The following is a 27,699-nucleotide window of genomic DNA, read 5'->3' as shown; positions in this document are numbered from 1 at the left end:
GAGAGGCCTCGGAAGCCCGGACCCTAACAATCTATGTACATTGTAAGTAAACTCTGATATGTACAAATTGATATTAAATATAAAAAATGAAATGCTTATCTAACTAACATGGTAATCTAAAGAATTGTCACCATACAAAAACTTCCATCAACTAAACACTATATATATGGGGTGTATCTAAAATATGAGTGTGTCTTAATAGCAGTAAAACCAGGTTGCTCCACTCTTACTGCACAATTCTTTTTTTTAATGAACTACTAAGAGCTGATATAAGCACCCGGACCAGCTTATCTGAAGTTTATGTCTACAGAATGATAGCGACATTCTTTCATCAACAGAAAGACTGGTAACCACACTGCAGGGCACACATCCACCATAGTGTTCTTGCTTATGTCGCAATCTCATTGGAAATTTTATCCTTCCCTGGTTTTCAGGGGTAATAAAAGCACACGAAGATACGTATCTAAAGGAAGACACGGAAACCAACCTACAAACTTGTTGTATCTTCAGTCCATCAAAACAAAAAGCATCAAGTCCACATTCTTTATGACCTGCCTATCTGCCGATGACTCTTTTGTCAGACAAAATATTCATTGATTAAATCAGTAATTAACATTCCTCACGACCCTAACACTTGACAGGCTTTAGCCTTACTTTCTTTCACGCTGATATATACCAACACTCATTTTTAAAACTAGTTAATTAAGTACATTAATTCTATTTGCTTCTCTAATAGCATCAAAAGTCTGAATAAAACTTAAGCCTTCATGATCTTCAATAGGAGGAATTCTGCAGTAGTAGGAGAGGAATTGTTTAAATGTTTTAAACTATGTATAAAGATAGTGAGTCCATATGAATCTTAAGTGAAATTGACTTGTGTGAATGGAAACGGAATGTTTTAAAATCAGCTCACACCACTAACTTGTTATGTGATCCTGATCATGTCTCTTAACCTTGCTGGACCTCATTTTCACTGTTTATAAAATGAAGGATGAGAAAAAAAACAAAACAAAAACTTAAGCCTTCAAAGTTTGCCTTTACTAAATACTCATTCCACGCCTTCCTAGGGGGAAGACAGGAGGAAGATGGAAAATTAAGTTTGTACTTATTTCACTGGAGTTGACTAGCCTTTATCTGTATCATCATATTAGATATTACTGCTCACAATTATTAATCTAAACCATTCCTGAATTGCAAGCCTTTCTTTCGGCCTTTTAGACGCCCATTTTTCATAACAAGATATTTTCCATGCTTTCTAAAGTTCCCTGATGATAAAAGTCAAGAAAAACATTTATCAATGTGTACTTAGGAAAAATAAATGAGACACAAAAACAGAACAATGAGAACAATAAAACAAAACGTTTTGTACCAAAATGGAGGCTTCTGCTCCCCTTGGCATGAGGGCTAAAGGTGCTGGGACTGGTGGAAGGCAGGGCGCCCTGCCTGTGCATACAGACTGCCTAGAAAGTGCCTAGAGCGGGGTGGGGCTGTCCTGGCCTCCAGGCGCTCCTGGGCTGAGAGCTGCTCTGTCTCAAAGGATGTTGCAGGGCAGAGCCCCGAGTCCCAGACACCACCCCTCACACACCTCAGGAGAAGCACACAGATGGACATTGTCTCCTTCACACACGCAAATGGAATTTGTGGGTGGCCAAAAGCAGAAAGTTCAAAGCAAATGATAGCAGCCTAGGGATGCATGAGCTACTGAGAAATTACTATTTTTAGACTCAAATTCCCTGCTTCCTAGGACTAAACAATTATTTTGTTAAGGACAAAGACCAAAAGAGGCTTTTGACTTCTGGCCACTTAGCATCTGCCCACTTCCTAGTCTGAGGGGCAGTAATACGTGAAGCACATTTGTGTGTAAGAGAACTCATTCCTTCTTCTGGGGCCCTTTCTTTAGAACTCTTCTGTGAGAAGTGAGAGTGAGGAAGGAAGATGTGACCCTTGCCCAGAAATGATGGTGCCCAACATTCTTCTCAGGCTGATGGGACCAAGGACGGGGAACTCACCCCAGCTGCAGCTGGCGACAAATGACTGATGCATCAGAATCATCCCAGTGGCTGCTACAGACTGTGCCCCAAATTCCATTTGCATATATCACCACTGTGCCTTCAAACTCATCTTTGCCACCGTGAAGTCGTACGGATCCTACAGCAGGAAAGAATCCCCAAGTCCTCTAACAGCGAATAAACATCTCAATAAACTGAACCAGTTCTCGGTTTACATGATTTTCCCATGGAAGTGGTGAGAGATCCACTCAGAATAATTTGGCCTCCACTCTTCACAGCATGTGCTTCTTTCTTCAAATGAGGACTTAGCAGGCTCTATTTTTTTTTGTAACTAACATCCTGATTTCAATGCTAATTACACTTTATTTTTTAGCTAGGCAAACAGGAAGCCCAATTATAATTTTGAAAAGGGAAAAGTGGAAGAGTGTGACTAACATCTAATATTACATCCCCAAATTAGGTCACATCACATACGAAGTTATCATTTATTTATCACCTTCCATCTTCACATGAGGTCATAGATAGAAAAAAAGACAAAATTTAATGCTCTGCTTATAAATTAGCTGTTATTGGCTGTATTATATCTTTCTTTAATCTCATTTGTTCATCCACTACAGAGTAAAATGCTTTTTTCCCCTTTTAGCCTCAAGCAGTAGCCACGAAAATTCTAAAGACTATCTGTAGTTACAGAAAGGGGTTAGTGTTGAAAACATTTCAAGTCTTATCCCTTCCTTGTGATCAAGGCTCCACATTTCTCTCTTCACTGGCCCTGGTTTGCAGAGTGGAGGCTGGGAGGCAGCAACTGGGATGTGTGACTGGAAAGAGAATCAAACTCAGACAATGAAGAATTTCACAGCATTCTGTTAAAAGCCACTTGTGATACCTTTATTTCATAGGTAAAGAAATGGAGAAATTAAGTGCTATAAAAAGATTCAGGCATATTCTGCATATTTCAAAGTTCTTATGTATAGTTTTAAAATAATTTTTCAAAGCTATTACATTCATAAATTCCCCATTTCATTTGTACTGGGCTAGTCAGCTACCACTGTTATTTCCACATCATCATCTATAAAAACTGTAACTGTTGAAGAAAAACATATCCTATTTCTCATGACAAACATAAACTGTCATTTAATTCAGAAAAAAAGACAATAAATGGAGACAAAACAGTGCACTGCTAAATCCTGATTATTTAGAAGAGAACATGGAGTATTCATTCATATGGCAGATAAATCTGAAAGTCGTCCATATATTCTAAGCCTCTTTAACTCACATTAAGCAAGAGGAAGCCCCTCTAGCTCAGTGAGAAGTTTGAACTGCAAAGCACTTTTAAAGAAATATGTCTGAAGAGTTTAACTGAACTTCAGTGACTTTTTAAATCAGAAAATCTCTTCTATAGAGACCCACACAATACTATACATATCACAAATGTCAGCAATTATTTCAATTCAAATAATTCATTCATTCACCTCAAACATTATTTGAAATTATACTTAAATTAATCTATTATCTATTAATACCACTATAACCAAATTACTCATGTCAATGGGTTGGAAGAAAGTTATAGTAAAGAAAACAAACTGGATCTCTATTTATGGATGTTAAATAACCATAATAAAATTTAAAATATTGTCTAAATCACCCAAAAGCTTTCAAGAAGAAATGATACATTCATACCATCTAAATGACTAAGGCATTTAGAGATAAGAGAAGGAAAACAGTGCATAAAGTAAAATTACTACAGTACATCATTATAATGGCAATGGTGGATCTGGAAATAGCTGAGAAAACCTGGACTCATTTAGCTGGATCGGCTATATGGCAAGAATTGTGCAGTGCTCATCCAATTTTCCTTTAATAAATGAACAGAAACATTTGCAAATCTGGAAAGGCACACACCCTCCTAGCTTAGTTAGCTGTGGCTGCCCCAGCCCCTGGAATCAGAGTTAGTATTCCTTACTGGTACACAGTTCTGTGAAGTTCATTCCCAAATCTAGTTATTCTTTGAAAGAGGTTTTTAAAAATATAAGCATAATAGTAGTCTCCAAAATAATTAAAGTTTGAACACATAATTTACACTATATACATTTAAGATAAGGAGCAGTTGTTTTTGGCTTTACTTCATTCTTGTTTCATTTATTCTCTTAGAATGGTTAAGATGGTTGAGATCTTAACAACTGTAACTCATTTATGTCAGGTTATAGATGAGGAAGCTATGAACCAAATAAACTGAGGACTTGCACAGCCATGCCCAAATATGCCCTATGTTCCTGCCCTTGCTATTGTTCCTGTCTCCAAACCCAAGGAAAGACCCTGCAATGTAATAAGCACCTTTCAATATTCAGGTGTTACTTTCTGCATTATGCCACATTGGCTTTCACCACTCTATTTGAAATATTGTAACTAATCTATCAAACAGTATATAGGAATAAATTACCCAGACGTAAGCATAAGACAACCTGAAGAATTTCTACTCAATGCAAAACAGGAAAAAAGTGACTTTCTGGTGATCTACAGCTGAAGCTGATCCTCCAGGGGAGGAGTCCCGTGTGAATCACAAATTTGTAGGAGGGCCAAACATTTGCATAAATTTATAGGTGAACAATTACAAGGTGAAGAAGCTCAATAAAAAAAAGATGAATCAATAAAGCCACAAAGGTCAAAGCCTGGTGAAGTTATTTCTACTGCTATCCTACTCACAATTGTTAGGGTCCAGGCTTCCGAGGCTTCCCCAGAGAACAAACTACACAGGCATAGAGATGTAAATTCAAGCAAAGTCTTTATTCAGCCAACTAGTTGGGGTCCAAGTCAGCCCGAAGCAGCGGGTCTCAACAAGGACCCCGAGCACTCAGAGCCAAGGGTTTATATAGCAATTTCAAAGCACTTAACTCATAGCAATTTTCTATAACTATACATTATTCTTGCAAGACATATATCCTGGGGTTAAGCAAGGGTAGGGTAAGACTACTCCTCAATGGTTAGGGAGGTTCTGCACGATAAGCTTGGTATGTAAGATTTACTGACCAAGGTTAGCTGACCAAGGGTCACAGCTGCCCACCACCCGGTGCTCATGATTAACTTGTTTTTCAAGGCCTTACCCAGTTCCAGTTTTTCTTTCTAAGTCACATACTCAGAAAATGGCTTCTAGGCCTTTAAGATGGCTATGCTTATGCCAACCTATTTCTATTCTTACACAATAAAGTTCTTCATATAAATTCTAGACCAAATACTTTGGCAAATATTGCTCAAGTGTCCCAACCTTTTATTGTCAAAAAGGATCCCTCCTCCATCCCTCATACTCTACTACTCCAGCCAAGCCCTTTGCAAGGCTCCTCATAGTCTGAGCTAACGTCTCTGGACCACATTCTGGGAGCTCCGGGGCTGCATTGTCTTAAAGTCTCTCAAATGTCAATTTGATGGAAACTACTCTATTCTAGATATTCCAATTTTTTCTAATTTATGAATAATGACAATTTAAAATTTGACATCTCAAACAGAGGTTTTAGGTCAACTATAATAGGCATTACAAATTTATACACCAAACCAATAATAGAAGAAACTCTGGAACTATAAAGCAATACATGCTGTATATCAAGGAGAGGAAACTCCTCAGCTCATGAAATGAATTGTTGCAAAAAGAGAAGTCAACTGTCTGCAGCCATTACAATTACCTAAAGGAAAAATGTGCCAAAATACAGCAATGCTCAGAATTCTACGATCTTAATTTCCTAACCAAAATGTTGAACTTACTGTCATTTTAGTTTACTATTATTTTTTTTCTATGTGGATATACCCCCAGTTTTTTAAAGGAAGGGGAACATAAAAGATTCATGTTACAGAAATTTGCTTTATGGACAAATTTGCTAAAAAACAGGAATTACCCAAATGGATAGACATTAAAGGATTCTCTTTAATCATTTTATCAGTGTCAACCAATAAAAGATAATCTAGGGAACAGCTGACTAGTTAAAAGTCCCTTCACAATCTCATTGTTTTTTCAGTTTTTAAAACTATTGTGATGGGTTGAATTCTGTTCCCCAAAAAGATGCTGAAGTGCTAGGCCCCAGTACCTTTGAATGTGACCTTATTTGGAAACAGTGTCTTTGCAGATGCTCAAGTTAAGTAAGATGAGGTCATTAGGATGGGCTCTAACCCAATACGACTAAATTTTTATGAAAAGGAAAAGTTTGGATTAAGAGACACACCATCTGAAGATTGCAGTGAGACTTTGTAAGGAAAATGGAAGTTCCATGGCTAGGATCCTCACCTGATACGCATTGTGTACCAGCGATGAGGAAATACTTAGCCTGCTGCACAGGTGCATGCTTGCATAACAGTTGGCAATAAGCTATTATGGCCGGTATTGCTTTAAACATTCTGCCCTGCTAAGAGCAGAGGGAAGCAGGAGACCAGAACCTAGAGAAGAAAACAAGAGAGCAGGAGAGAGGGGAGCAGAGGCTGAGCTGGGGGCTGAGCTAGGGGCAGAGAAGGAGGTGGACAGGATGTCTAGCATTCCAGCCAAGCACTTTGCAAGTCTCCTCATGAGAATAAAGCTTGGAATGAACCCTTTTTTACCTGCAACATTCCATTGCTTATGGTCTCAATAAATACATAGTGAACTTGCCTGGAGCTGGGAACCTCCTCTGGCCTGGAGCTACAGACTTCCACAAGCCAAAGACTATCAGAAGCTAGAAGAGCCCTGGAACAGATCCTTCCCCAGTGTCTTCAGAGAAAAGTGGTGCCCCGCTGACACCTTGATCTCAGACTTCTAGCCTCCAGAACTGTGAAACAAGTAAATTTCTGTTGTTTAAACCACTCAATCTGTGGTACTCATTGCAGCAGCCCTAGCAAACTAATAGAGCCATCATGGTATTACCCCTCTTGGGAAAGCTAGAGAAACCTCTCTTCTTACACGCAGCACTTCAAGGGGTCCTAAAAGAAATACTATGAAGGGAGCCAAATAAGTCAACTGTCTTTGCTCCTTAAATCCAGCTGTGGGTAAAACTGCAATATTTCCTGACTCTCTTGCCTGGCCTTATCCATCTCCATATCAACAGGTGTTTACAAGAGATGGAGAGAAGTAGCCATCTCCATATCAATAGGTGCTTACAAGGGTTGGGAGAAGAGGCCATCCTCCACTGGGACCAGAGAGGCTTTTTGGGACTCTTCCCAGTCAGGATGCAGAGAGACACAGGCGAGCGAGAATAGATGAATGGAACCAGGTTCTTGTAAGCAATAAAAGGCCTTCTCCCTATCTAGTTTTTCCTTCGACTGATTTTGGTTCAGTGGTTTGTGGTTTATTTGCCCAAGGTTGGGAACACATTTTACCCCAGGCGTTAACAGCTGGACTAGTCAGCAGGATCTCTGAACCTGAAATCTGTCTTGGCTGCTTGGTCAGGCTGCACCTAGATATGGTGGGGAGATACCCGGGAACACCCTGTGGATGGTGGGGAGGCCCCAGTGGCTGCTGCAGTAGGGGGTGACAACTCACCCTTCCCTCTAGCAGTGGTGGATGGTATAGGTTCACCTGGTTACCCCCTACCTGTGGGGCTTCCACTCGGGGAACCCCTAGTGGGGAAGTGGTCCAGGGTAAACTGCCTCCCAGATGAGTGGGCCCTTCCCCAGCATTGAGGAAGGGTGGAGACACCAGAAGCTGTGCAATTAGCCCTCTGTGAGACAGGATACTGCTTAGAGTTCCTGAGTGTCTGTGTGGAGGCTGGGATTATGGGATTTTTGTTTCTCCAGATATGGGAAAGGGTTACCAAGGAAAGAAATACTTCAGTGTTGCTTGGAGGAGCTGGAAAATGAGCTATGGGATGCCCTTAAGAATGAGAGACAGCTGTTGAGAACTGAGGTCACCCTGCTGAAAGACACACTAGCAGGGAGGGAGGAGACAGCATGAGAATCCGTGCTGCAGGAGGTTGTGGGCAAGGGGGAGTAAGGAGTGGTGTCTTCAGCCCGAGATGGTAGAGGAGACACTGGGGAGAATGACGGGGGGCCAAGGGCTGAACTGTTGCCGAGGCCACTGCCCGAGGCACCAGCCCCTCCTGTATTAAAGGTCCACCTGTTTGTAATTAAAAAAATAAAGACAAAACAACCACAGGCTCCTCAGAGGAAGGAGCAGCCACCTCCCCACACTGGGGAGCACTCCATGCTCTGCCCCTATACCCAGGATGAGCTGATAGCCATGACCATCCGGTTTCAGCAGAAGCCACTGGAATGTCTGCTTACATGGCATTTGCATCTTTATCATATTGGAGTGGAAAACATTGTTTATTTAATTTTTTTATTTTGGTATCATTCATCTACAATTACATGAAAGACATTATTTTTACTAGGCTCCCCCCTTCACCAAGTCCCCCCCACATACCCCTTCACAGTCACTGTCCATCAGCATAGTAAGATGCTATAAAATCACTACTTGTCTTCTCTGTGTTGCATAGCCCTCCCCGTGCCCCCCACACTATACATGCTAATCATAATACCCCCTTTCTTTTTCTCTGCCCTTATTCCTCCCTTCCCACCCATCCTCCTCAGTCCCTTTCCCTTTGGTAACTGTTAGTCCATTCTTGGGTTCTGTGATTCTGCTGCTGTTTTGTTCCTTCAGTTTTCCTTTTTTCTTATACTCCACATATGAGTGAAATCATTTGGTACTTGAATTTCTTTGCCTGGCTTATTTCACTGAGCATAATACCCTCTAGCTCCATCCATTGTTGTTGCAAATGATAGGATCTGTCTTTTTCTTATAGCTGAGTAATATTCCATTGTGTATATGTACCACATCTTCTTTATCCATTCGTCTACTGAGGGACACTTAGGTTGCTTCCCTATCTTGGTTATTGTAAATAGTGCAGCAATAAACATAGGAGTGTATCTGTCTTTTTCAAACTGGAGTGCTGCATTCTTAGGGTAAATTCCTAGGAGTGGAATTCCTGGGTCAAATGGTATTTCTATTTTGAGCATTTTGAGGAACCTCCATACTGCTTTCCACAATGGTTGAACTAATTTACATTCCCACCAGCAGTGTAGGAGGGTTCCCTTTTCTCCACAACCTCACCAACATTTGTTGTTGTTTGTCTTTTGGATGGTAGCCATCCTTACTGGTGTGAGGTGATATCTCATTTTTAGTTTTAATTTGTATTTCTCTGATGACAAGCGATGTGGAGCATCTTTTCATGCGTGTGTTGGCCATCTGAATTTCTTCTTAAGAGAACTGTCTATTTAGCTCCTCTGCCCATTTTTTAATTGGATTATTTGCTTTTTGTTTGTTGAGGTGTGTGAGCTCTTTATATATTTTGGATGTCAACCCTTTATTGGATCTGTCATTTATGAATATATTCTCCCATACTGTAGGATACCTTTTTGTTCTATTGATGGTGTCCTTTGCTGTACAGAAGCTTTTCAGCTTGATATAGTCCCACTTGTTCATTTTTGCTTTTGTTTCCCTTGCCCTGGGAGATGTGTTCAAGAAGAGGTCACTCATGTTGATGTCTAAGAGATTTTTGCCTATGTTTTTTTCTAAGAATCTTATGGTTTCATGACTTACATTCAGGTCTTTGAACCATTTCGAATTTACTTTTGTGTATGGGGTTAGACAGTGATCCAGTTTCATTCTCTTACATGTAGCTGTCCAGTTTTGCCAGCACCATCTGTTGAAGAGAGTGTCGTTTCCCCATTGTATGTCCATGGTCCCTTTATCGAATATTAGTTGACCATATATGTTTGGGTTAATGTTTGGAGTCTCTAATCTGTTCCACTGGTCTGTGACTCTGTTCTTGTGCCAGTACCAAGTTGTCTTGATTACTGTGGCTTTGTAGTAGAGCTTGAAGTTGGGGAGCGAGATCCCCCCCACTTTATTCTTCCTTCTCAGCATTGCTTTTGCTATTCGGGTCTTTGGTGTTTCCATATGAATTTCTGAACTATTTGTTCCAGTTCATTGAAGAATGCTGTTGGTAATTTGATAGCGATTGCATCGAATTTGTATATTGTTTTGGGCAGGATGGCCATTTTGACAATATTAATTCTTCCTAGCCAGGAGAGAGTGGAAAACATTGTTATGTCAGGTTCGGAAATAGGCAGACTGGGTTCCCTGATGACTCACCACTCCTTCTGGATGGAGTTGCAAAGTACCCATCATATCTTAGGGAATTGTGCACTTCTGGATTGGCTGACAGCAGCCATCAGAGCACTTTGGCCTTATCAGGGGGATTTTCCATACTTCCTCACTACCTGGAAAGTGTATGCAGAACTTGAGCAGGTGTTATTAGAGTTAGGCATCAAAAATATCATCTATATTATGGACCTCCAGGGCCCCAGTGAGGAGCTGCTCAGCGTGGGAATGAGAAATCTGGTGCTCCCTACAGCTCCCCCATCTCTCTTTGAGTCCCTACTGACTATTCTTGTCCCCCACATAGGACAACCTGTAAGTGAGGCTACTAGTACTTTAGCAGACGTGGGGAATGTTGAAACAGAGCACGGAAGGAGATAAGGTCTGCTACTGAAAGAAGGGGATCAAAGGGCCCCGGGAAAGTCTTGAGGACCCAGATGTGGGTTGATTTGATAAAGGTGGGGGCAATGAAAGAAAAACTTGATGGACAGAATCTTGTTACAGCTGTGGCACCCATTAAAGCCAGAGGAGCACTTCCAGCCACTGAGGTCCAGGACACGGAAGCCAGAGGCAAAAGCCCCATGTCCGGCCTGTATCCCTGCTGGACTTCCTGAGGGAGGACATGCAGAACGTGCCTGGACCCTTGCCAGAAGATAGTTGAGCATTACGGTTTGACGAGGAGAGGGCCAAGGCACCTGCCTTGAGGGGTTGGCTGGGGCCTCTTGCGACAAAGGCCCCATGTTGGGTGAATGATCAGTCCCCAGTGAATGTGTGGTGTGTCCTGGCTTTGGTGGACACAGGAACTGGATGCTCCTTGGTTTACTGTGACCCTGGGTAATGTCCTGGGAAGCCCACTCCTATACAGGGGTGGGGCTGTCACAGTGCAATAACCCACTGAACCCCATTGGGAATAGGGAAGTCTAAATTTGTATATGATGTTATGCTCACCTCTGATTCTCTTACAGATAATTGTGGCATTATTGCAAGAGCTTTTGGGTCTTGTAGGCTACTGGACTGTATTTATCCTGCACTTGGCACAAATTCTGATGCCCTTGTGCCCCTTGGCAAGCAAGGGCATCAGGTGGGGCTGGGATAAGACATGTGCAGTTACCTCCACTATTGCAAAATGGACCAACTAAATGTCCATGTGACTGGGGCCTCCAGCATCAGCTTACAGGCCATTTACCTTGGCATCCCAAGGGAAGGATAGAGCAGACGACTTGGTCCAGGGTAGAGGACACTGCGGGCTGTGGTCTGTCATAAGACTGCATCTGCATGGCAGGAACATATTATGTGAGTGAGTCCCATGGTGACCTGGGGACTACATGGCCCCAAACATCTCACACATGGACCAGCGATGGCTGGCTCTTCTGGCACCTTGGGGACAAGGCCTGAAGTTGGCTTCCTGTGTGTTCCTGGAGTAGTAACTAACTGCAGAGTGGCCCCCAGAGGTCAAAGAAGTACACCCAAGACTGGGAGGTGAAAGTACTTCGCTGCGAGTTTGTCTGATTGTGGCCAGTGCACATGCTTCCAGTAGCGCCAAATCCACCCTGATCCTGCCACTGTCCCATCACAGGACCCTCTCTGCATGCATCCCACCCGCATCATACCATCACAGGGCCCCTCTTTCTGCATGTGCCCTCGCATCATCCCATCACGGGGACCCTCTCTGCACACGCCCCCACCCACGCCGACCCATCACAGGGACCCTCTCTGCATGTACCCAACCCACACTGACCCATCACAGGGACCCTTTCTGCACGCACCCCACCCATGACATCCTGTCACAGGACTACTCTCTGCATGCATCTCACCCATACTGTCCTGTCACAGGACCACTGTCTGCATGCATCCCACTTGTGTCTACAGTCCCTATGGCTTGGACCTGCCCCTTGGCTGCAGCTGCCCCCTGCTGAGTGTGCACAGAATTCCCCACCAGTTCAGCTGCTGGCCACCGATGGATGGGCGAGCTATGTGCTTGATCTCAATAGGACTTTGAGCCTACCTACATCTTCCATCGTAAAGATTATCATGATTTTATTGCTGTTGTTATTGTATGTTATTAGTCTGGTTACAGTGCTCCAGTTTTCTTCACAGGGGCCATTATGGAAGATGGGAAGCGAGCAGATTGTGAAATGAGATTTCTGGAGGGGTGGCTGTGGGTAATATTGCAATATTTCCAGAATCTCCCACTGGCCTTAATCCATCTCCATATCAATAGGTGTTTCCAAGGGGTGGAGAGAAGTAGTCCACCTCCATGTCAGTAAGTGCTTACAAGGGGTGGGGGAAGAGGTGAGCTCACACAGGAAGGAAGAGGTTTTCTGGGGCTCTACCCAGCCAGGACAGGGGAGACACGAGGGCAAGGGGGAGCAGACAAACAGAGCCAGGGTTCTTGTAAGCAATAAAAGGCTTTCTCCCCTTCTAGTTTTTCCTTCAACTGATTTTTGTTTCAATAATTTGTAGTTTATTTGCCCCGGGCTGGGATTACCCCCACCACCAAACCCCACCGCCCTTACACCAGCTCATTCATTGTACAACAAAGCAAATGAAAAGATATGCTTATTTAGCTAACTAACTAAATGTGCTTGTAAAATAGCATTCACTTGTTTGAAGAGAAAGAAAAAAGCAACAAAAACAAAGACTTATCCCAGCAGTGTTTTCTGAATACAGTGGAAATAAATATTTTTAAATCTTTTAAAATCACAATCTGATAAATGAGTAAAAGAAAATTAATGTTATCACACAATTCCTTTTTCACCCATTACTGAACTTCACAAAGGCACAAAATAATTAATTTTAGTAATTTGTATTGTTCTGATGGAATCAAAAAGAATGCATGCTGGTGACATCAAGTCATTGTTCAGATTCTTGACAAAAAGGATACTTAAAGCAGAAAGTGATAAGTTTCAGTTTATGAATTTCTCAAAAAAATAGAAAAAAGGCCATAACATGTTGGACAATTTAGTACACATATTTGATAAATAATTACATATATATAACACTGGGAAAATATACTAAATGAGCAATTCTTATGAAATATACAAAAAAAATTACTGAATTGGGGGCTTTTAGTTGGAGTTTTCAAGACATTAGAGTAAGCTAGTTTAATTTTGATGTTATTTTCTCTACATGCTATCTAGTAGTACTAATCTTTTTTGTGTATGATATATATTACCCATAATGGAAATCAGTTTTAGCATTGTGAAATAGATTTTATTCAAATCATGCTATGTCAAAATGAATTTAAATGATCTTTTAACATACAGAGTATTCCCCTGAACTGAGATCCAACAGAACTATACCTGCCTCCATTAGTTCCCATCTAAAATTCATATTACTTGTTCATTTATTATTCATATAATTATTTAGTGCAGAGAAAAAAATGTGTAGTGGTCTAGTTCAATCTGAATAAACAGTTCTACCCATTTATATTGGGCTTACTAGAAATTTCTAGATCTTATTAGTCTTCAGTTTAAAACATGGTACGGTATCATGCAAAAGACTCTATCCACAGTTAAGTTATGGTCTGCTAACAATATATGCATATAACTAGCAGAAAATTTCACTAATTGTGTCTTTGAACTATTCACACACAAGCAAATAGTGTGGATATTACTATTTTATTGCACAGCATTGAGAGATGAAATTAAACTACACATAATAGTAATCCTCTCATCTGTTTCCAGAGTAGAAATTACAGGAAAGGTGATGAAAATGCTTAGAAATCTTTTTATATCTCAACCAGATACTGGGTGTCATCAATCAGACGACACAAGTAATCTCTTGTTCATTTCTGTAATTGCTGCTCATAGTGTGAACTCAGTAAATGTTTAATGAAATCTATTTTTCCCTTGTTACAAGAATCAGCATCTTCTATTCTTTGTATCCTTTTGGTGATCCTAATAAAAAAGTATTGAGGCTGGATGTGCTTATGTGTCTTGTAGGGGAAAATAATCTCATTGCTTTAGTGCTTTGCATACAATAAATTTTTTATTAATATTGTGCTGATTTGCAGGAAGGAGGAGGAGAGGTGAAGGGACAGCTCTGGAAAAGCAAGATGGTAAAAAAGCAAAACTAAACATTTCCTGATTTTCTAACAAGAGCATGTCAACCATGTAGAAGGCAGTCTAAATCAATTGTTTGTGTAGTGTACAAACAACCCAATGCCTGTTTACCATGTAGACTAAAGGAAGAGATTTCAAAGAACTGCTTTCTTTACAAGTTAGTTCAAGGGGGGAAAGCTTAAAATTAGAATGTTTACCTAACAACTGAACTAATTTCCATATTCTTAATAATTATGGGATTATTCATTTTGGCCATAAATTTGTTACATCAGCAAATATCTTCTAAAAACAAGAACATGCATTTTCAGTCAAATCAAGGTCAAAATGCTATTCATCTAGATGTGGCTAAAAATAGATGTAGCACTTCACAGCACCATTTTTTAAATCTTTACCATTTTTTAATTGCGTTGATTCTCCCAAATGTAAAGACAAACCTCAACCATACTTCCTAGCATACCCTGCTAGTTCTCCCCAAGGACTACCTCACTTCCTCCTCCTAGGAGAGCCCTCACGTGTTCAGAAGTTAATCCTGATTAATACAATACAGGGTACTCTATTTTCCTTCCCAGAGAGCGCGGAAGGCACATGGAGATCCAGTCTGGGCCACTGAAAGGAGAGAGGAAGTCTGTGGGGGAAGTCTGGGGAGGTTTCCTTGCTCTTTCAATAAGACAGGCAAGAAGGGCAGCCCTCTTTGGCAGGTCATTTGTATCTCAATGTGAAGCATGAAATGACCCCTAGCCTCAGGATAAAAGCCACACTTAGAGAATGAGGAACAAGAGAGTAGTAGAGAAACAATATGTACCATGTTGGAACCCGACTTCTTGTAATGTGAACAACAAATGTCCTTATGGCCTCACTTACTTTGAATTGGGCGGACCATTCCTCGCCCTCACAACCAGCCTAACTGAGCTACGCCACGTTCATACCCAAGTTCATAATCAAAATTTGTTCCCAATTTCCCACAAGCATCTTTATTTTCAGTAACACTGTATATAAATGTTGTGATCCATCTCTTACCCTTGACATTATCCAAAGCATTTTTCCTATTGTTCTATATAATCTTTATAATTATCACTTTAATAGATGCATAGTATCCATCAAATGAAAGGACATCTGAGTAGTAGCTTATTGCTAAAAATTAAGGTTTCCTTCAGTTATAAACCAAATTACTTATAAAGATTACTTTAATACACACACTCAAAAACAGTGACTACATATGATATACAGTCCCAGATAATCACTCATAAAAGGTAATAATAAGTGGATGTCTTATTTTCTTTAAAAAAAAAATCCACACACTAGTAGAGTCAGATAATACCCCTAAAGTATTGTATTTCTGCCTCAGCCTCAGAAGCAGATTGAGCTCAATATTTAAAATCCAGCCAGAAAATGTATCAAATCTGAAAATAAATGTTTTTCAGCACCTGCTACATGAAATCAAGATACAGCATTTTTTAAAAGAGGGGGACAGCTTTCAGCCAACTTTTTAATTAACATTCACTTCAAACACCAAATGGACTTCAAAGAGAACAGCCTGTAAACAACAGTACTTGTCCCACAAGTCTGCCTCCTCTGTCTGAATCGGGAGATTTGGGTTGGTACATGTACATGAACAGATTAGCGTGGCCTGACAAAAAGCCAGATCTATGCACCATTCTTTCTGGCAAAATCTCAATTATCAGAGCATTATCACTTACTGTACCTGTTTTACCCATCAGTCATCAGTCAGCTAGAGTTGAGTTCCACTTGGCTCTTTGTAACAAAGAGGAGTTCCAAACAGAGCGTGGAGCAAGTTGCCCCATCTGCCATGCCAACCAGAAACTGGAAAAGTGATTTCCTTTCTGGGTCAAGAAGCTCTTAATTATTGCAAGTATTGTTGGGGATATCAAGTACCATTTAATTCTTCCTATAGAAATGTGAAAATAACCTAGCTCACACTCAGTTAATAATCATATTCTGGTGAAGTAGGCTGTTATACCTACACCAAATAAAACTCAGTGGTGCCATTTTCTAAAACCATATGAAAAAGTTACCACAGGAATGCCTTTAGCTTGTTCCTGACACCAGCAGGGTGAGTCACAGAATGGTAGACTCAGTTACTCTACATGATCACCCATCACTATACATTCTAGATGGGTTCTGATGCCTGCCCACAATTTTCCCTCACTGTAACAAAGGGTCTTCAGCAACCAAATCACCTTGCCTGTTCATCAGAAATGCACACTCCTCAGGCAGATCTAAGATTGCTTGGTGAAGCCTTCTGAAGGCTACAAGCCAGATACCTGCATTTTAACAAGTCTCTTGGTGATTTGAAAGTTCTACTATGAGAACAAACTCCCTGGGCTGATTTAGGGTACTTAAACTCTCCGGGTGATTTCTTATTACTAATTTGAACGTTTCATACAACCAAGGCTCAGGTATGGTCTTCTTCACTCCACGACAGTTGCACCACTGGAGTGTCCACACCCTGCCCTACTTCACCTGGGTTCCCCCCCATACCATCCCTTCAACTGGCTTCAAACAGTTCCGCCTCAGAGGCACCAACTTCCTCATTTCTTTCAAAGCAACTAGATACTTGACTCTGGCCTCCAGTTTATTTTGTAAAGGTAGGATCTCACTACTATGTGAAAGGAAAGGAGCGACACATAGCAGCAATTCACCAGAGAGTTCCGCTTTATTAGGGAAAGGTGCTGGGTTATATAGGAAGGGGCATAGGGTGATTGTGGTGTTACTTCTACGGGGCTGGTGGCTGTTGGCTAGGTCCTGGGATTGGGAGGGGGGCGAGAGGTGATTGGGCTTCAGGTGGCGCCGGCGGGAACCGAGGACCCCAAAAAGAAGCCGGAAGTTTGCCATTTACTGGTGGGGACCCTTCATTCCCCACTTTCTCCTCTATGGGTTTGTGGACGTTGCTTTCTCTCTGACTGCTTCTTGCTGAACAGGGGCGGACAAGGGAGTGAGGGTTTGAGGATTGGGAGGAAAGGGTTGATAGGACTCCCCACAGTAAGGATGAGTAGATGTGGACTTCTTCAGGTTGGAAATCAATGAAGGTTCCCTGTAACCATAGGTCGAGGACCTGTTGATTCCAATGGTGCCAAGAGGATATGGGTGTCAGGAGCCAGGCGTCTGCGGCCATTGTTTCCAGGAACAGTTTCCAGTGAAGAGAGAGGTCCATCTCAGCATGTGGTGAGGAGGTCACGTGAGGGTGAGGGATCTTCTGTGGCCAGAAGCTGGTAGTTCCTGAGTAAAAGCTGGTTGAAAGCTTGATTAGAGATTTTTCCGACTTGGGATTTGATGAACTTTATTATACAGGGTAAGAAGAGACAGACGAGAAGAATGACTATTATGGGGCCTGCAATGGGCCAGACCCAGGTAAGGAGGGGGTTTGTTAGTATTGAAGAGAATGGGTTGGAATTGGAAGCAGAGTGGAGGCTGGAGGCAAGGTCAGTGAGTTTGGTGATGTCAGTTTCTACAATGCCGGATTCGTTGATGTAATAGCAGCACTCTTCCTGGAGGAAAACGCAGGTGCCGCCCTTCTCGGCTGTAAGCAGATCTAGGGCCCGCCGGTTTTGAAGGGTGACTTTAGCTAGCGAAGTGACCTGTCTTTGGAGAGAGGCTAGGGAATCGGCAGTGGATGTCAGGGCTCCCTCAAGTTTGGCGTCGAGATCTCTAACTGCCCATAGAGAGTGACCCAAGGCTCCTCCCGAAAACCCTGCCCCAATGGCTGAGGTGATCAAAGAGATACCAACCATGATGGGAAGGAAAGCAGCCCTTTTTGTGCGCAAGGGCAAGGGAGGTTGGAGCTCAAGGAATTCTGCCATGCTGTAAAGTGTAAGCTGTGGGATTAGGGTGACGAGAATGCAGGGTGTATCGGAGTTGAGAGGCAGTGAGTTGAAAAGACTGCCATTACACCAAAAGAAGTGTCCTGGTTGTGAAAAAGTCTTAGAGCCGGAGGTAGGGGTGTAGATAGAGAGGCAGTGAAGTGCGCTGGAGTGGGGTGGAGTTGGGCCTACACAGTGGTGGATGGAGATTATCTGCGTATTCTGGTTCCCATAGGGGTATGTTTGCCAGGGGGCAGAGGGGCTGTCCTTCTGCATGGAAAGAGTAGTTGGAAATATTGAGGGGCATGGTGGCCAGCAGTGGGCGCTGTAGTGATGCGCACAAGAAACAATTGGCGGTGTTGAGGGTGTGGTTGAGAAAGATGGTGGTGTCTTGAATGAGCTGTAACCAAGAGTAGGAGGAATAAGAAGATGAAGAGGTGCCATCAAGAGTTTGGATAATGACTTTCTCAGAATGTCTGATATCTGATGCAACTTGAGAGATCTGGGAGCGAGAGGGACCATACTCTCGAGAGATATGAAGGGTACCATGGGGGGTCGAGGACCCCCTGTAGTAAACTGAGGCTGTTACTCCAGAAGCCCATCGAGAGTCCCAGGGATCTGGGATTGATAAGGAGAATGAGCCATTGGGATATTTCATGAAACGGTTGGAGGAGTAATACTGTGGGTACTGGAAGTCACCCATGTAGTGAATGGCACAAGACCAGTAGGGACATCCCCCGTAGGTGTCTTGCCATCGCCTGCAATAGGCTTGTCTTTGGTCATAGAGGAAGCAGAGGTAAGGAGAATAAAGGTAGCTGTAAATGAATACTTCGGTGGAGGGAGGAAAGTGGAGGTACAAAGGCTCAGAGCAGCCTTTCAGAGGGCAGTCTGATGTGGCAATGAGGGCAGTAACTTTTGTTTCATGCTGTGTGTAAGTCTCTCTGACTTTGAATCACCATACAAAGGAGGCTGGGGTGGTGGGGAAGACAATAGGAATGAGGAAAAAAAGCGAGAGAGCAGTAAAGGAGGAAAAAGTCATGATTCGGGTATGGATGGCAAAGGGGGTGAATGGAATTTTGGAGGAAAGAGGACAGTAAGGTGAGGAGTCTGGAGGGAGGGAGAGTCTGTAAACTTTTGTAGGTTAAGAGATCTTTTAGGTGATGTGGGGACAGAATGGTAAGGGGCGCCCTGAATGTCAGTTTATGAGCTTCCTTCTGCAAGAGCTGTCTAGCGGCTAATGCTCGTAGGCAGGGGGCCCATCCCTGAACTGTGGGGTCTAATTGCTTGGAGAGATAAGCTACTGGGGCAAAGGATGGGCCATAATATTGGCTTAGGACTCCTAGAGCTTGACTGGACCTCTCATGAATGTATAATGAGAAGGGCTTTGACAAATCAGGAAGATGGAGAGCTGGGGCTTCCACAAGGGCTTGACAGAGCTTAATGAAGGAGTGTTGGGGTGAGGAGGATAATGGTTTTTTAGGGGGGCTCTTGCTGAGGTCGTATAGGGGTCTTGCCAACAGGGTGCAGGGAGAAGTTAGGGATCTACGCTCTAAAATATCTAGCCAGGCCTAGAAAGGAAAGGATTTCTGTCTTGGTTTTGGGAATGGGCAGGTCAGAGAGGAGCTATTTTCTAAGGTAATGGACTTTCTTTGTTGAGATAGAAGGAATCTGAGGTAAGTGACAGGAGGGGAAGAGATTTGAGCTTTGACGGGGGATACTCGGTAACTTCTGGAAGCTAGAAGGTTAAGTAGGGAGGCAGTGTCAAGTTGAGACTGTTCCCACGAGAGACTGCAGAGTAGAAGATTGTCTATGTATTATAAGGTGGACTTGGAGTGATCATGATGAAACTGAGGTCTTGAGCTAGGACCTGTCTAAAAATATGGGGACTATCTCAGAAGCTTTGTGGCAAAACTGTCCAAGTGAGTTGTTCAGAATGTCTTGTGTATGGGTCTGTCCAGGTGAAGATGAAAAAATCTTGGGAGCAGGGGTCTAGAGGGATAGAAAAATGGGTCCTTGAGATCTAGGACTGAGAAGTGGGAAGCCGAGGCAGGGATCTGCGATAAAAGGCTGTATGGATTTGGAACTAAGGGATGGATAGGGACAACGGCTATGTTGATGAGGCGAAGGTCTTGGACAAGGTGGAAAGGTCTGTTGGTTTTTTTAACAGCTAATATGGGGGTATTAAATGGGGAGTGAGTGGGTCTGAGCTAATTTTTGTTTAAGAGATCTTGAATGATGGGTTGGAGGCCTATGAGGGCTGAAGTGGTTAGGGGGTATTGGGCCTGACAGATATACTGAGGGGGGTCACGTAATTTGATAGAGGCAGGGGGACATAGGGCCACGGAGGGGCTTGTAATGTCCTAAACTTGGGGATTTACAGGGTGTATGAGGGCAGAACCGGAGCTTTCATTGGGTAGAGGGGGGTCGTCGGCTATGAGGGCCTTCAGAAAGGGAGTACTGGGGGCTGTGGGAGTGGATATAGTTATAGAAACATGGAGGAGGGAAAGGATGTCCCATCTTAGTAAAGGGATGGGACACTGGGGCATAACCAGGAAGGAGTGGGAGAAAGGTATGAGATTGTCTAGGATTGTGCATAAAAAAGTGGGGGGGTTTGAATGGGAAAATCTGTTTACCTCCTACCCCGACTATAGGAGTAATGGCTGGTGTGGTAGGGCCCTGGTATTCTCGCAAGACTGAGAAGGTGGCTCCTGTATCTAGGAGGAAGGAGATGGGGCGACTGTCTACTGTTAAAGTAACCCTGGGCTCATTTGGTGATGGAAATGGTCGGGCGAGAAGCCCCCAGGCCCCGTCAATCTTCTTCTGCCAGCCCCACTACGGCGGGCTTAGGATGGGGGTTGTTCGTCCAGCCTCCCCTTCGGGTGGTTGGGCAATCAGACCCCCAGTGGCCCTTTTTGTGGCATCTGGGGCATGGGGTGGTAGGAGATCTGGGGGAGGGGCAAGCCCTTGACTAATGTCCCTCTTTTCCGCACTTGAAACAAGCTCCTGGGGGGGGCTTTTTTGTAGAGGGGCGCCCAGGTTGTGGTTTTATCAGCTGGGCTAACATCTGGAAATTGGCCTGATCAGCCTTTTGTTTACGGCGTTCTTTCTCCTCCTCCTGGTTATGGAAGACTTTAAAGGCTACTGTTAGGATCTCAGTCTGTGGGGTAGCGGGGTCCTGTTCTAACTTTTTGAGTTTAGCTTTAATGTCGGGGTAGCTTTGAGATAGGAAGTATGTCATGAGGACATGTCTTCCTTTAGGTGTTTCTGGGTCTAGGCTGGTATACTGTAATAGGGCTTGGGTGAGTCTGTCTAAGAACTCGGAGGGGGTTTCATCTCTCTTTTGAATTATGTCTTGGAGCTTTTGAAAACTGACTACTTTACGAGCTGCCTTTTTCAGACCTGCTATTAAGCAGGAGGCAAAAATATCTCGAGAGCAGAGACTCATGGCGGTGTTATAATCTCAGTGTGGGTCTTGTTCGGGGACAGCAGTGGGGCCAGGGGGATAGGTGGGGTCAGTCCTGTGGGTTTCGGTAGCGTGCGTTTGGGCGAAGTCCCAAGCTTGTCTACGCTCTTCAGGGAGGAGAGTATTGGCCAGGAGCATGAAAATGTCATGATGTGTGAGGCTGTAAGACTGGAGGGTACATTGAAACTCCCTGATGTATGTCGTGGGATCAGTGGAAAAGGAACCTAGGCGTTTCTCTAGTTGGGCTAAATCTCCTAAGGAGAAAGGGACGTGAACGCGCACGATGCCTTCGGATCCTGCTACTTCCCAGAGGGGGGCGATAATTTTGGGAGGCCCTCGGGACCGAGTCTGAGGGGGACTGAAGGGTTCTGGCTCAGTCTGTGTGGGGAAAACAGGTGATGGGGGCAAATCTGCGATAATTTTGGGAGGCCCTCGGGACCGAATCTGAGGGGGCAAAGATGGACGAGGCTCCTGGAACTTAGTTAGAAGGGGGCTGAAAGGCTCAGGCTCGATTTGCGGGAGGGGGGAAGGTGAGGGGGACGGAGGAAGAGGGGGTGAGGTGCAGGAAGAGATGGTGGAGGAGGGGGAAGGGAGAGGATGGGAGGCTTCTGCGGGGGTGGAGGCGGCAGCAGCGGCGGTAGAGGAAGGGGGAGGGGCTATTGTAGGCGAAGAAGGGGAAGGGAGAGGACGGGAGGCTTCTGCCGCGGGGAAAGAGGCAGGGGTGGCGGTGGGAGAGGAAGGGGGAGGGGCTGTTGTAGGAGAAGAAGGGGAAGGGAGAGGACGGGAGGCTTCTGCCAGGGGGAAAGAGGCGGCAGCGGCAGCAGAGGGTGGAGGGGTTGTAGGAGGGGGAGGGGCCGAAGGGGGAAGTCCGTATGGCGGAGGCTGTTGGCCGGGTCAAAGGTAATTGAAGAGGGACTGGGAGTGTGTGGAGGGGAGGGAGATGGCTTGCAGGCTAGGAGAACTTGGGGCGGGGAGCAGGTGGTGCAGAGGCTGGGATTTTGAGCTAGGAGGCGAAAAGCTTCAATATAGGGAATCTCCTTCCATTTTTTCAGGCGCTGGCAGTAGTTAAAGAGATTGCGAGTGATGTTAGGATCAAGAGTTCCCCCTGCAGGCCATTGGTTGTTATTGTCTAGGGGGTATGTCGGCCAATCTTGGGAGCAATATTTACGGAGAAGTTTTGGTTTTATATCAGGCGTCAGGGAGAGGGTAGCCAGATGCTTAAGCAGGCATTCAAGAGGTGAACCTTCAGGGAGGGATGAGGAGGCTCCCATGGCTAAAGGACAGAGAAGGAGACAAACAGGGGAAGACGAACGGAGATCCTCGGACTGGAAGCAGAGCACAAGGAGACAAAGGGCGTCCCCGATGATCCTTGGTGGTCTGCGGAAACTCGTATACGAGTCAGAATTTCTTAGGAAGTGTGGGTCGTCACCCAGACTTCCCTAAGAAGGCAGAGTGCCGGAGTCACGAGGTACCTAGCGCTAGGCGTTTTCGGCAGACAGAACAGATTTCGGCGGACGGAACAGAAGGAGGAGGGGGCGGGGAAAGGGAGCGTTCTCATCCGCAAAGGAGTCACCTCATTTATGGCTGTTGGAGGGGGGAGCCAGAGAGTCTGCCGCAGCCGTTAAGGCCTGAGGCAGGGATTTATGGCTGTCAGAGGAGGGGCTTGAGGGTCCGCCGCAGCCATGAAGGCCTGAGGCGGGGAGAGTTCCCTCCTCATCCCCGAGCGTCAGGGCTTTGCCGGACGATCATGGTCAATGGCACTGCGAGAGCTCGGAGAAGAGTGGCCCACCCCGGGGAAATTTTGCTTAAAATGTTTCAGCACTGATGGAAGGCACGGTGAATGCGTTTATGACTGTTGGAGGAGGGGCCTGAGGGTCCGCCGCAGCCGTGAAGGCCTGAGGCGGGGAGCGTTCCCTCCTCGTCCCCGAGTGTCAGGGCCTTGCCGGACGATCACGGTCAATGGCACTGCGATAGCTCAGGGAAGAGTGGCCCACCCTGGGGAAATTTTGCTTAAAAAGTTTAAGGCCTGAGGCGGGGGTTTATGGCTTTTGGAGGAGGGGCCTGAGGGTCCACCGCAGCCGTGAAGGCCTGAGGCGGGGAGCGTTCCCTCCTCGTCCCCGAGCGTCAGGGCCTTGCCGGACGATCACGGTCAATGGCACTGCGATAGCTTGGAGAAGAGTGGCCCACTCTGGGGGGAAAACTTACCTAAAGGCCAGAGAGGAGTGGTGAGTGTGATGAGCCAGCGCCGGAAAAAGAGGACGAGGGCAAGCTGCTGCTGGTGTCGGGGGGAAGACGGGGCCCAGTTGGGGTGTCCCGTCTCCCGGGTTTCGGCACCAATGAAAGGAAAGGAGCGACACACAGCAGCAATTCACCGGAGAGTTCCGCTTTATTAGGGAAAGGTGCTGGGTTATATAGGAAGGGGCATAGGGTGATTGTGGTGTTACTTCTACGGGGCTGGTAGCTGTTGGCTAGGTGCTGGGATTGGGAGGGGGGTGAGAGGTGATTGGACTTCAGGTGGCGCCGGCGGGAACCGAGGACCCAGAAAAGAAGCTGGAAGTTTGCCATTTACTGGTGGAGACCCTTCACTATGAATTTTCTTTCCTTTTGTCCTAGTTGGTTTTTGCAAGGGAAAAAAAGAAAACTCCAGATATTTTCAAATCATAAGAGACTGGAAATCATGAGCACTGGCCCAAACATAATTCCCTTTCTTTTTACACTAGTTCTTAAGCTACAAAAATAGGATTAGACACCTCAGATATTTCTACATGTTTGTATAATTAAAGAACTAGAGCAAAATGAGCAGTGATATGAAAACATGCACTACCTTATAAGTCGTTATGAGAATTAAATGAAAAAATGAATATACACACTGCTTTGCCCAGCATCCTACAGAGTGAAGGCTTAACAAATCCTAGCTGTTATTATCAGGCCATTTCTGTACATGCTCAGAGCTGATAAAGTTCTTTGTGTTAAATTATTCAAAAACTGCTTTTCTGCGCATAAGGAAACCAAAGCTTGGAGACCCAAACTGAACACCAGTGTTTTCCAAAGCACAATTCCGCATTTTCTCACCACTTCATGATAGCTTTGTTCACCCTCCTAAGTGAAAGGTAGGACCAAGGAAACCATAAGGGTCAGAACATGCCAGTCATTACAAAGGTTTGGGTTGCACCTAATCAGAGTATGAGGAGTGAGTGATGGAATGGAGAGCTTCTGTTATCAAGGCTGAGTCTGTCAAAGTATAATTCCATTATTACACAGCCATCAACTGCTTTCCTGCTTGGGGAGGAGCAGGGGAGAGGGCATTTATCTCCCACCTTGGGTGGTTTCTTTTGTTTCTCTTGTGTCCAATCACTTCACCCCAGGAAGTACACACAACTATTATGCAATGTTTGAAGTCCTGTCTGGTGAAAATTAGCAACAAACACAAGGGCATCATAAAAAGTCTGTGCTGCTGCTAGGTTTAAATTTCTATTCAATACAAGGGGTTTGGGGGAAACTGAAGGACAGTTTACTCTCTTCACTCATTTGAAATACAAATGAGTGAAGAGAATTACGTCAAAAAGAGCAATAGATCACTATAGTGTTCTAAATTTGAATTCCATTTTTTTCCTTATACATACATATGCATATATATTTCCTAACATTTTTCATATATAAATAGGACATAAAATAGAAAATGAAAAAATTGCATATATTTTACTACAAATCTCTTACAGTAATAATGACATAAATGCTATGGCTCTTTGCTTGATATTACCTCCATATTTAATAGCCACATTAGCATTCTGTCCACGAAACATGAGTATAGCAATGACTTCATTCTCTAGTATGAAGGATAATTGATCTTCACCTTCCTATCACTTCTCTAACTCAAAGCATTAATGCAACTGAAGGCACAAATAAAAATTTCTGTAGGAAGAGAATGGTACTGTGAAAATGACCTTCAAATTATCTCTAAAGGTACAAAGTACAATATATTTCAGAATCCCAAATCATGAAACCCCAGCCCTCTAGTTTGAGTGGAGAACTGCCAAAAAAATATTGGAAGGAATATTCAAATTTTGAAGGACATAAGGTTTTTCTTCCCGGCTACTAAAAGGGGAAAAATGCCCTAATATTGAAAAAAAAAAACACCAACTCCACAAACCACTATTCAAAGGCAGATTATTCACTTACATTATTTCTATTAATGTGATGCTTTTATTACCAGAAAACCAAAACATCTTACCAATTTTATCTTTTGATGTTATCAACTAATCCTCATGTTGCACAAATAACATCTATAGTTAGATAATGACATCCTTGAAAAGTATACTTGATTTATCAAGTTGCTTCTTCCATAAAATAGTTACTATTTATCCTTCTTTTTTCTTCACTCACTGATGGTATTTACCATGTTGTGCCCTAGAACGTGAACATCATTTTGACAAGTTGTATTTTGGCCAGGAGATTATGCCATACTTTCTCAAACAGAGGTCAATGGTGGGAGTAAGACAAAAACTGTATCATATTTTTTGTCCGTGGGAAGGGAGGTTATTGGCTGTTGTATTAGATTTAGTATTTCCTTTTCCAAAACAAGTAATTGTAAACTTTATCTCCTCCTTTGCTTTGCTTCTTTTACGTAAATATGGTAACACCCACAATGCAAGCTGATCCGGACAACACATCCACTCAGGGCACACGCATCTACCTACACGCGCGCACACATAACACGTAGTGGCCAGAGTCCATATCCAGGAACTCAGAGCACAGCACCTTGCAGAGAAACTATCTCCCCTAACACTCTTCAGACACAAAGCACGCCTAGCTAATTTCAAGTCCAGGTACCAGTGTACTTTGCCGATAACAGCATCGGCCAACCAAACCGTCACACTGGGCAATGCAAACCCGAAACCCCACACTTACTTTCTCTCCAAGTAACGCCTAACGCCCTCTCCCAGTCAGCTGGCTCCCGCACCAGTCCCGCTTGCCGCCGCTGCCCGGTGCACTCACCGTGCCTGCAGTCGCAGTAGCCCCAGTCCACCCTGCCGTGAGCGCCCCTGTAGAAGCACCAGGGTCTGCCCGCGCCGTCCGGGCTCCGGCAAAAGTTGTGGCGCTGCCCTCGCAGCTGAGCCCAGCTCGTCGGGGGCGACCGCTTGAGGAAGGGTGGCACCTCCGCCCAGCGCAGACAAGGGGCGCCGAAGTCCGTCACGTCGACCCAGCGCTCGCCGGAGGGGCAGCCCCCGGGGAGCGGCCCTGGCCGGTGCCCCGCGTGGAGGGTGGCGAGGCGACGGGCGGGGAGCGCGGGCGGTGGGCGTGGGACGCGCGGGAGGGCGGCCGGCGGAGGCGTCCTCTGGTGCCGCTGCGGCATAGGAAGGGAGTAAGGGTGCCGGGGACCCGGAGGGGGTGAGCCGCGATGGCGTTGGTGGGGCGGGTAACTGAGCACCGGATCAAAGCTGACCACTTCGGGGAGCGCCCCTAAGACCAGAGCCGCCACAAGGCGGCCAAGCGTCATGGTGCCAGAACGGCGGGCTTTGGTCCAAGCTCCCCGGCTCCTCGGTTCCGAGGCGGAGGCAAGGGAGCGGGGCGGGGCTGCCGCGCCCCTCGAAGCCCTCCTCCAGCCCCTCCACCCCCGCTCGCGGACCCCTACCCCTCCCCGCCCGCCTCCCGCGGTGCCTCTGCTGCGGCCGCTCGCGGGCGGTGAGATCCTGAGCTCCGCGGAGAGCCGGCGGGCGGGGACGACGCGCGCAGAGAGACGCGCACCCCGCCGGGAGTGGCGGGGCCGGGCCCCAGATGGGGACCTCTGCCCCCTGGCGGCGGGTGCCGGGTGCGCAGGCCCGCCGCGGAGCCCGGCATCCGCGCGGCTGCACCCCAGCTCCCTGCTGTCGGCCCGCCCGCCTGCCAGACTCGCTGCTGTGCCCGAGCCGAGGCCAGGGTGCCAGTGCGGGGGCCGGTCTCGGCTGCCCCTTGCCGGCAGAGCAGACACCACCAGCACAGCCCCTGGGCTCCCAAGCCTGGCTTCAGGGTCTGCGGCCATCTCTCCTCCACCCCGTGCCGCGTCTCTTTTTGTCGGTTTTGAAATCTTCAGAAGAAAAGTGTGGATGGATTTAGTTGCAACTCTCCCCTGACAAGTCCCAGGATAAAAGTTATCAAAGCCCATGAGGAATGTTGTGAAGCCATTCTGCTGAACTCTGGGCTCCTCAAGGACAAGACCACGTTTCATTCGACTTTATTATCCCAGTGCTTAACACTGTGC

The 27,699-nt window shown here is 45.1% G+C and overlaps 1 protein-coding gene across 1 annotated transcript in view; it reads right to left on the bottom strand.

Moving 5' to 3' along the window:
• PRSS12 (serine protease 12) overlaps positions 1-27,193 on the bottom strand; it is a 91,600-nt gene extending 64,407 nt beyond the window's left edge. Inside the window, 2 exon segments of the mRNA XM_073237120.1 lie at positions 2,010-2,148; positions 26,457-27,193. Of these exon segments, the coding sequence (XP_073093221.1) occupies positions 2,010-2,148; positions 26,457-26,958 (641 nt within the window). The 5' untranslated portion in view covers positions 26,959-27,193.
• Positions 27,194-27,699: the final 506 nt, after the last annotated feature.

This window comes from Manis javanica, chromosome 5 (assembly GCF_040802235.1).
Source record: "Manis javanica isolate MJ-LG chromosome 5, MJ_LKY, whole genome shotgun sequence".
NCBI lineage: Eukaryota > Metazoa > Chordata > Mammalia > Pholidota > Manidae > Manis > Manis javanica.
Note: the sequence above shows the minus strand (reverse complement) of the source record. Positions and strands in the feature narration are given on the sequence as shown.